At 45.2% G+C, this 11,416-nt stretch overlaps 1 protein-coding gene across 2 annotated transcripts in view; it reads right to left on the bottom strand.

Annotated features, from left to right (window-relative positions):
• The window catches only part of LOC307234272 (uncharacterized protein), a 44,981-nt gene that overhangs the window by 19,104 nt on the left and 14,461 nt on the right, over nucleotides 1-11,416 (bottom strand). For both annotated transcript variants that reach the window (XM_080005911.1, XM_080005912.1), the window contains exon 8: nucleotides 10,437-10,505. In XM_080005911.1, the coding sequence (XP_079862037.1) occupies nucleotides 10,437-10,505 (69 nt within the window). The remainder of the gene's footprint in view (nucleotides 1-10,436; nucleotides 10,506-11,416) is intronic.

Raw genomic sequence — 11,416 nt, 5'->3', positions numbered from 1 at the left:
GGACAAAAACGTGTGTTTGGAGGGTTTTGGTCTTCTTGACTGATTTTAGCCATCAGCACTGCTGACGACGCCTCAGAGAACACGAAGAAGAGCTGTGGTCACTTCTGTAAGCAATGTTTTAACGCAACAACAAAGCCACTACTCTCAGGCCTCCTGCTGGTTTGAGCTGACAAATCAAACAGTGATCAACATATTGAAGTAGTATGTAGCATCCAACCATAGAAAATGGAATGTTAAGTTGCCTTACTTAAGTACTGATGGCCATCAGAGCAACTCACATGAAGCAACGCGGGTCCCCCTGTTTGAAATGATGACTGGTAGGCAGATGACCTCGCCACTGCAGCTGCTCTACCAGCCAGGTGAGGTCAGCATCACAACAGCATATACCACACAACAGTATATGGCTGACCTAAACGACCACCTTAAAACCATATTCGCTTTTGCTCAGAAGCATCTGGACAAAAGTGCAGAAGAGCACAAGGCCTATGACAAAAGGCGTCCCACAACGAACTCCAAGTAGGGGAACAAGGTGTGGTACCATATCTTCACCCAACCAACGGGAAGAACAGTCAGAGGACTGGGAGGCTTGCTCGAGAGTTCCTTCCCCACTAGGCAGGTCCGTACTTGATCGCAGACAAACTCTCCTCCATAGTGTACCAAATCGAAGTCAGCAAAGGTCAGAAAGAGCCAACCTTCAAATGGGTCCATCGCAACCAAATCAAATCACACCCCTTGCGATTTGTCAGGGACGTCAACATCTCAGTTAGATCATAAATACTAGAGGGAAGACCAAAGCACCCAGGGGTGCCAGTCGCTTGTGGTTAAATGAATACAAAAGTTATTATTGTTTGTGTGTTGTCAGCTGTAGAGAACAACTTGAATCATCACCCCAAACCGTTAGCTACCAGTGGGAGGGATCTAACATATTTTTAGAACTACAATCCAATTAAGTTAAAATCTGCACAGTACAATCGACAGGTTGCTAAACCTCCTGATCATCGGCCTGATAAACAAAACTACTCCCTGAGGTGGACTCTGGGAGTACTCTCTGGGACTCTGGGGTCCTAAAGGAAGAACCTGGGCTGTTGATCACAGACTGCCTGCACAGACAGAAAGTGTTTGTCAGGTTGAACCCCAAGAGGTATGTAGAAGGAATGTTCCTACAACCGCTCAAATGACCAGTTGGCTGGTACAATTTGCAATGCCGTGGCAGCTGCAGAAGTTCACTATCACCCGATCAGAATTGAGTGGATACAACAGAAGGTCCAAACGGTTCATTGGAGGACTACTGACTGCAGCCGTGGTCGGCGGGTCTCTTTTTAACATGGGACTCTTCACATTCAACACTATTGGTCTATCCACTGGGGGATTGCAAGCCGAAATCCCCAATACCAAGACCCACCTAAACAATCAGCAGATCCAGTTACGAACCATAGGGCAGACAGTGCAGGGCGCCGTTCTGGTAGTTAACACCCACAGTGTAGCCCTGAACAAGACCCTCCATGCAGTAAACGGTCTCCTTTTGGTAGTCCAGGTTGACATGCTTATACACAACTCGTAAGCTCGCTGATGTCAGACATGCACACATCAGGACATCGGATCCTCAATAGACAGCCTAGCCATCTGGAGGATTCCCCCATATCTTACCCCTCTCTCCCTCTGGTACAGGATCTTTTAACTACTGCCACCAGTGAAAAAGTCATGGCTTTAAGACCAACCTAGTTTATACATTTGGCAGTGCTGTACCCATCCACCTTAATCCAGAAGACTGGGAACTAGCTTTCATCATCAATTTGCCAATTTTGACTTCCGAGAACATTTACAGGCTAAAATACATGGCTAATGGCCGTTGGTCGTAGCCTACCAAGAGAACAACCCTGAATTGTACCTGGCTCCGAATGTGTGCATGTGTAAACTCACCAAAGAGATCCATGACCTGTGCCCCAGCAAACCATTTGTAAGTGATAGTACTGATGGAATCTGCGGTCTCAAACCAATGACAACTGACCCAGCCAGCCAATTTATGTGGGTCAGTGTACCCGAGAACGCCATCCTGCACATAAGAGAATTGGTTCTGTATCATTTGAGCTCCGATCAGTATGAAAACAAGATTGAGCTAACTTCCTTAGTAATCACACCCTGGAATTAGACGAAAACACCATCACTCAAATACAGTATGGAGGCACCAAAACCATGGGTGTAACCCCTGTTGAGACTGTACTTCACAAAATTGCTTCTCAGGACCTGAGTCCTGAGTCAAGGTGCTGAGTCAACACATAGCTTATCTGTGGTCCACCCCTGACACAATTTTAGCATTCACTAGCATTCACAGTTTAGGGTACCTCTTGACATTCGGCATAACCAGGACATCAAACACACCCAGGACCTACAATGTAAACTAAAAAAGTGCAACAGTAGCTTGGCTAAGCTAATTAGACGTAATAAACCTGAAAGGCAGAATGCTCCCAATCAACTTCAGATAGTTGAGGAAGAGGCCCCTGCTACCCTAGAACTACTAACCCTTTAAGTTAGAATAGGACCCATTCTTAGCCTGCCATAGAGTAGTTATATCTACTTATAACACCCAGATAACATGCCAGCTGTTCGCCTCTTAATGACTGTTCTCAACTCGAAGGTCCCTGGACAGCGAACATTGAACGGAGTGGGGGATATGAAGCAGACAGTCCCTCGGACCCCTCAGATGAGTGGATTAACCTCTGTGTCCCACTTGGAAGAGAAGGAGACGAAAGCCTGTGTTATCGTGATTTCATCACTAGACCCTGTCCTGTGTTTAACTATCGTCTCCATCCTGGCCGACAGACAATCAGGTCTGGAAAAGCGATTAACTGATAGATGTAAACCTACTCCACTAATCACAAGGGGTTCAGTAAATTGAACAATGAACCTCTTCTCCCTTTCCCTCTGACAGTCACACGATAAGGACTTCAGGGAGGGAGGAAGTCTAAAGAACACAGACTCTGGGGTCTGGGCATTTCAGGAGATTAAGGACAATACTCAAAACCATTTTTAACCCCTTTTGTTCCCCTTTGAAAACACACACACACACACACACACACACACACACACACACACACACACACACACACACACACACACACACACACACACACACACACACACACACACACACACACACACACACACACAGCCACACAACCACACAGCCCCCCCTCCCAGCAACGAGGGTCGACGCCTCCCTAGCCAACGAACTGAACTTCTTTCATCAACGGTTTGAGGCTGGCAATACACACCGCTAGCTCGCCGGCTAATTTGAGTTACACCGCTGCGGATGAGCGCGCACTCTGAGTGTCTGAGCATGACATCAAGGGGGCTCTGATGCGTGTGAACACCAGGAAATCTGCGGGCCCAGATGGCATATCTGGGCAATTACTGAAGACCTGTGCTAACCAGCAAGCCCCTGTGCTCACAAGGATATTCAACACCTTCCTGGCCGAGTCGGTGGTCCCGTCCTGCTTTAAGAGGTCCACCATCATCCCTGTGCCAAAGAACGTCTCTCCAGCCTGCTTGAATGACTACTGTCCGGTGGCCCTCACCTTGGTGGTCATGAAGTGCTTCGAGGTACTGATAAGGATTACATCGGCGCCTCCATCCCCTGCAACATTGACCCGCTGCAGTTTGAATACCGGCTGAACTGATCCACAGACGACGTGGTCTCCCAGGTACTGCACACTACCCTTACGCATCTGGATCGCCGAAAGGGGGGCTATGTGAGATTGCTGTTTACTGACTTCAGCTTTCAACACCATAGCCCCCACCAGACTGGTTGGCTGCTGGAGCTAGGACTGAACACTGTGTGCCCGGATCCTTGACTTCCTCACAGTCAGGCCCGAGCTGGTTAGGGTGGGGAGGCACATGTCCAGCACCCTCACCCTGTACACAGGATCCCCCCAGGGCTGCGTCCTCAGCGCCCCACTGTACTCCCTGTACAAATACGACTGCGTGGCCAGGTCAAGCTCTAACACGATCATCAAGTTTGCTGATGACACCGTCGTGGTGGGCCTGATCACCAATGAAGATGAGAAGGCCTACTGTGAGGAGGTGGCTGACTGGTCACTCAGGTGTCGGGACAACAGCCTCCTGAACGTCAGCGTCAAAACTAAGGAGCTGATTGTCGACTTTAGGAAAGGATTATAACCCAGGGCGCACGTGCCGTTGATGATTAATGGTACTTCTGTCGACAGGGTGAGCAGCTTTAAGTACCTGGAAGTCCACATCACAAAGGATTTAACATGGACTACACCTACAGACAATCAGGTGAGAAAGGGGAGGCAGCATCTTTACCACCTCAGGCAGCTGAATAAATTCAGAGTCTCAGTGAGGATACTCAAGCCCTTCTACTCTGGAGCAGTGAAGAGTGTCGCGACAGGCAACATCAATGACTGGTTTGGGAACTGTCCTGCTCAGGACAGGCCGGCCCCGCAGAGGGTGGTGCGTTCAGCCGAATGTACCACTGGAACTACCCTCCCCTCCTTGAGGGACTTATACTCAAGGAGGTGTAGTAGCAGGGCCGAAGGATCATGAACGATCCTCACCACCCCAACAAGTTCAAGTTCAAGAGATTATTTGTCACATACATATACATACGGTCATACATATATGCAGTGAAATGTCATGACACCCAGTGATTATGCACAATAAGCTCGATAGGCTCTAAAAATACTACACACTAACAACGGACTGTTCCAACTGCTGCGGTCGGGCAAGCGCCTCCGCAGTCACGCAGTAATGACAGAGAGACTGAGATGGAGTTTCTTCCCGCAAGCCATAAGGACTGTCAACTCTGAACTCACCAGGGGCCCCTACTGAGATGCACACATAGGCCCCACTGCCTTACTGTACTGTATGTTGCATACTGTACTGCATACATTTACATTTACATTACATTTAGTCATTTAGCAGACGCTTTTATCCAAAGCGACTTACAATTATTCAAACACCGACGGACGCAGCCATCAGGAGCAATGAGGGGTTAAGTGTCTTGCTCAAGGACACTACAGCATGCTAGCAGGAGGAGCCTGGGATCGAACCAGCAACCTTTAGATTACAAGACGACCAGCTCTACCTCCTGAGCTACCGTCCCCTCAGTATCACTGCACTGGGTTATAGCATACTGTGCTGTAATGCTGTTCTGTTCAGTGTTACTGTATTGCTGTTCCGTACTGTTGTATACTATACTGTATATCTCCACACACCACTATACTGCGCAACACGTATATACCATAATAGTTGATTCCTTTTATTTCTATTTTGTGTTCCTACTTTGTATATTACCCTTTTTTTATTCTTATTTTATTCTATTTACTAATTAAATTGCATTTTAGGAATCAGTTTGTTTAGTTAGTTAGTTGATTAGTTGGCTATTGTGCTAGCTAGTTATTGACCAGTAAGTACTTATTGTGCAAAATCTCCAGGTGCATTGCAATGTCCTTTCACTACATATATGTATGCTTGTATGTGTATGTACATTGGGGCAAAAAAGTATTTAGTCAGCCACCAATTGTGCAAGTTCTTCCACTTAAAAAGATGAGAGAGGCCTGTAATTTTCATCATAGGTACACTTCGACTATGAGAGACAGAATGGGGGGAAAGAATCCAGGAAATCACATTGTAGGATTTTTAATGAATTAATTGGTAAATTCCTCGGTAAAATAAGTATTTGGTCACCTACAAACAAGCAAGATTTCTGGCTTTCACAGACCTGTAACTTTTTCTTTAAGAGGCTCCTCTGTCCGCCACTCTTTACCTGTATTAATGGCACCTGTTTGAACTCGTTATCAGTATAAAAGACACCTGTCCACAACCTCAAACAGTCACACTCCAAACTCCACTATGGCCAAGACCAAAGAGCTGTCAAAGGACACCAGAAACAAAATTGTAGACCTGCACCAGGCTGGGAAGACTGAATCTGCAATAGGTACGCAGCTTGTTGTGAAGAAATCAACTGTGGGAGCAATTATTAGAAAATGGAAGACATACAAGACCACTGATAATCTCCCTCGATCTGGGGATCCACGCAAGATCTCACCCCGTGGGGTCAAAATGATCACAAGAACGGTGAGCAAACATCCCAGAACCACACGGAGGGACCTAGTGAATGACCTGCAGAGAGCTGGGACCAAAGTAACAAAGGCTACCATCAGTAACACACTACGCCGCCAGGGACTCAAATCCTGCAGTGCCAGACGTGTCCCCCTGCTTAAGCCAGTACATGCCCAGGCCCGTCTGAAGTTTGCTAGAGAGTATTTGGAGGATCCAGAAGAGGATTGGGAGAATGTCATATGGTCAGATGAAACCAAAATAGAACTTTTTGGTAAAAACTCAACTTGTCGTGTTTGGAGGAGAAAGAAAGCTGAGTTGCATCCAAAGAACACCATACCTACTGTGAAGCATGGGGGTGGAAACATCATGCTTTGGGGCTGTTTTTCTGCAAAGGGACCAGGACAACTGATCCTTGTAAAGGCAAGAATGAATGGGGCCATGTATCGTGCGATTTTGAGTGAAAACCTCCTTTCATCAGCAAGGGCATTGAAGATGAAACGTGGCTGGGTCTTTCACCATGACAATGATCCCAAACACACCACCCGGGCAAAGAAGGAGTGGCTTCGTAAGAAGCATTTCAAGGTCCTGGAGTGGCCTAGCCGGTCTCCAGATCTCAACCCCATAGAAAATCTTTGGAAGGAGTTGAAAGTCTGTGTTGCCCAGCGACAGCCCCAAAACATCACTGCTCTAGAGGAGATCTGCATGGAGGAATGGGCCAAAATACCAGCAACAGTGTGTGAAAACCTTGTGAAGACTTACAGAAAACGTTTGACCTCTGTCATTGCAAACAAAGGGTATATAACAAAGTATTGAGATGAACTTTTGTTAATGACCAAATACTTATTTTCCACCATAATTTGCAAATAAATTCTTTAAAAATCAGAAAAAAAAATTGAAAAATTCTCATTTTGTCTCTCATAGTTGAGGTATACCTATGATGAAAATAACAGGCCTCTCTCATCTTTTTAAGTGGGAGAACTTTTTGGCACAATTGGTGGCTGACTAAATACTTTTTTGCCCCACTGTATGTGAAAAATAAACATCTTGAAACACACACACACACACACACACACACACACACACACACACACACACACACACACACACACACACACACACACACACACACACACACACACACACACACACACACACACACACACACACACACACCTTTCCCTTATTGGCTACTGAGTTTACACCTATGTGCGAACTCAACGAATGTATAGCCATAGACTCGGACCACTTTCCGCTGAACTTCCCCCCTAATTCTTCTTTGATTAAGAATGAAAGCTGTGACAACATGAGTTATTAATTAAGTCACCCTGTAATCAAACCTATCTCAAAATGCACAGGTTTCTATTCAATTGGACAAAAACCCCACTATTCTACAATGACCAAAGACTGAGATGCCAATGCAAGGATTAAAATGTATGACTGTCATGGACCTTTGGTGCCCCCAAGTGCCTGAAGATAAGAAGTTCTTCCAGACAGATGAAATAACCTTAATACCTAATATTTTTCTCATATGTTGCGTTTTGTATTTCTGCTCAAATTAAGTGTTTTGTTTTAATATCTTTTCTTATTAATTGTACAAATATCAATTTGTTAAGTCGAGTAGTTAGAAACCAATTTTTATTTTGCGTTACATTTACGAATGTTATGTTATCATGTATGAAATGTCTGAAGGTTTTTAACATGATATAGATTTCCTTTGGGGACACAGTTTATATGCAATGTTTGGCATCACTGAATTGACAGTGATGGAAGGTCTTGTGTGAGTGTTCCGCATAAAATACTGAATTAAATAGTTTTATAAAAATAGGATAAAACTCTTAACCGACTTTGAGATATGACTCCAAGTCCAGGAGTTGGTTAAAAAGGCCCGCCCCCTATTCACTGGTCATAAAAAAGGCAGATTCGCTTTGTCTACGGTTCCTTTTGCTCATTTGCTTACAGAAGACTAGTCCATTCTGCATTGACTTCTAGCTCTTTCGCATTTTCTTTTTAGACTTATCTTTTTGGGTTTTACTTTAACACGTTCGGATCTGCGTATGCGCACCATAGGTCCCCTTTCCATAGTTATTTTATAGTTTCGTTAAGTTCGCGGTAAGATCATTTTTGTATCCGAGCAAGCCTATTTCTCGGGTTAATAATAACTTTGTAAGTAGCAGGGAAAGGCCAACAATGTTATTTACAAGTTTATTTTTAAGGGACTTAGATATAAACAGTTAAGGACCCACTTTCCGCTTACCAACCGAAGCGTCGAGACTGCCATTACAGTGGTCACGGCCCCCAAACATGATTAAGTAAGAACTCAAGTCTGCAACTCTCCGAACCTCCGACTCCACATTCTGGTGGATCCCCCCACTGAAGCGTATCGTGTCCCAGGACAGAACCAAGCGACAACCAGAGGGCTTACCCAGCAGCTAAACAACCCTGTGGACATTCCATTACAAGTAAAAATCTGTAGAAGATCCTCTGCTGCGTCTCTGATTGAGAGTTGGTGTCGGATAGATTTTAAACGTTTAGATTAGGACTTCAAGTAGTCTCCCGTTTCATCTATTCTACCTCCAATCACACACTCCATTGCTGCCAAATCAGTGAGTTTATTTGTCAGTTAATTCTTTTCTAATTTGTTTTGTTGATTTTCTATTACCTGCATTCTTTATTTACCATTTATTTATTTCACCATGTTATTGCCAAGCATTCTAGCTATAAATAAATGCTTCATCTATTTCTAAGGTTGTTGTCTTGGGATGTTTAGCTTCAAGTAGTTTTTGAGGGGTCTCTGAATGAGAGTAACTGCACATTTTGCGCACCTGTCTCCTACTCCGACTGTGCCTACGAAGCGCGCGCCAGCAATGGCAGCACCCACGATCGGCACACCAGAGCAGTGTGTTTTATTTTAGAGGCAAGTTATTATATTTTGAGTGTCTTTATGGAACGAAACAATGCGTATGGAACGGTATGGAACAAAACCGTGGGTAACGGGTACACTTTCTCTGTGACTCTCTCAGCGATCACCAGCTCTCCAAGCGTGATGCGCAGAAAACAATTCTAACAAGTCTACGAGTGGCGCCCTTGTCCTCCGTGGATTATTTGTGGATTCATTGTATTGATTCATGTATTGGAACAGAAACATATGTCGGTGTGCCATTGGAAATGGGTTACGTACGCGAGAAACGCAAGTCTCATTGCAGGCAAAAAGGAAGCACACCTCACCGGCTTGTTGCCAGCCGAACCAAACCCAAAAAAGGGATCAAACGGGTGCAGAGTTCATTCATTTTGAAATACAAACTGGGCACAACAAGAGTTGAATGGCTGCACATCATGCCCTCATAGTAGCAACATTCCTTGTACTGTAATGCCAAGTGGTGCATGACCCTGGGCAATAACTGGATTGTGATTGTAATAACACTAAAAAGAGAAAATGGAAGTGAGAAGGAAGGAACCGAGGAAGGAGAGGGAAGAGATAATGTTTCCCTGTCAGAGAGAAGGGAGCGACAGATCCTCTTCTTCCACTCACAAAGCCAATTTCGGTAAAAAACTTGCATATGGCCGACAGCTAAAAACGAACATACTCACATGCATACGTGCATATGAATGAGCACACGTGCAACGAAAACAAGCTAGTGTGTGTGTGAGCGCGCGCACATTTTGGGTCTTGATAACACAAACAGGAGAATGAAGATAAATGACGTGTCAAAAACTGTGGACCGAGGCACTGTCATTTTGCTGATGTAACCGACAGCCCATTTCTCTCCAACACACACGCAAACACTATAGGTAAGCAGTTCCAATTTGATTGGGAGGGGTGAAAGCAGCGCTGTCATTCCACTTCCATAATACCCATTACTCACTCAACCAAGAGATCTACGTATTAATAATAAAATTTCACATATTAAATCAGTCAATTCAGAATGCAAAACAGATTAACTTGTTAAGAGTTTTGCACCATTCACTCCCAAGTCATTTTTAGAAGTAAATGAAGTCAACGTTATTGTTTTTGGTGTTCGCAGTGAGCCAATGCCACCGAGCTACCGAGGATTCAAGTCAGTTAAGAACAGGAAACCGATGAGTGTGTGCTGCTGGACCGCAGAAATGGCTGCAATTTGTCAAGATAGCACATCACAGCTTTGTTACCTCTTCATTTTCACCCCCCCCCCCCCCCCACCACCTCACCCTTCTTCTCCACCCTATCTCTCATTCCCTGCCATTGTCCCATTTTGTACCAATCAGTTCGACAGGAGCAAACAAACACACGTGCAGACACAAACACACACAATAAAAGAATGAAACACACACACACACACACCCACAGAAGGACTGTGGGGTAACATACAACATTTTACCTCGTATTCCTCCATCTCGATGAGCAGTTTTGAGGTGGTGATGCGAGACTCGTAGGGAGGGATCTCATTCTAGTTGGGGGGGAATTGCCCACACACACACACACACACACACACACACACACACACACACACACACACACACACACACACACACACACACACACACACACACACACACACACACACACACACACACACACACGATGGGTTTTTATAGAGGTATCATCAAACATAGTTCTCCCTTTGTCTGATAATAACATGATCCAATTTCCAGGTACAAAATGTCTTGTACCACTGTGGCCATTAATCACGGGCCAAGCGCTAGCTGACTGAGCTCAGATCAGCCTGCACTGACAGATAAGAGTCGCTACAGCACAGACCTGCAACTTTTGCCTCAACTCATAGTATACAGTATATGTCAAATATACACTGCTCAAAAAAATAAAGGGAACACAATCATTACAATGTTACTCCAAGTCAATCACACTTCCGGGATAACAACCTGTCCAGTAAGGAAGCAACACTGATTGTGAATCCATTTAACCTGCTGTTGTGCAAATGGAACAGACAACAGGTGGAAATGAGAGGCAATGAGCAAGACAACCCCTATAAAGGAATGGTTCTGCAGGTGGTGGCCACAGACCATTTCCCTGTTCTCATCTTTTCTGGCTGATTTTTGGTCACTTTTGCATTTTGCCAGTGCCCTCACCACTAGAGGTAGCACGAGGCGGTGTCTGCAACCCACAGAAGTTGCTCAGGTAGTGCAGCTCATCCAGAATGGCACATCAATGCGCGCTGTGGCAAGAAGGTTTGCTGTGTCTCCCAGCACAGTGTCAAGAGCATGGAGGAGATACCAGGAGACAGGCCAGTACACCAGGAGACGTGGAGGGGGCCGTTGGAGGACAACAACCCAGCAGCAGGAGCGCTATCTGCTCCTTTGTGCAAGGAGGAACAGGAGAACTGCCAGAGCCCTACAAAAT

Source organism: Zeus faber (genome assembly GCF_960531495.2).
Source record: "Zeus faber genome assembly, chromosome: 8".
Lineage (NCBI taxonomy): Eukaryota > Metazoa > Chordata > Actinopteri > Zeiformes > Zeidae > Zeus > Zeus faber.
This window is presented reverse-complemented; position numbering and strand designations above follow the sequence as displayed.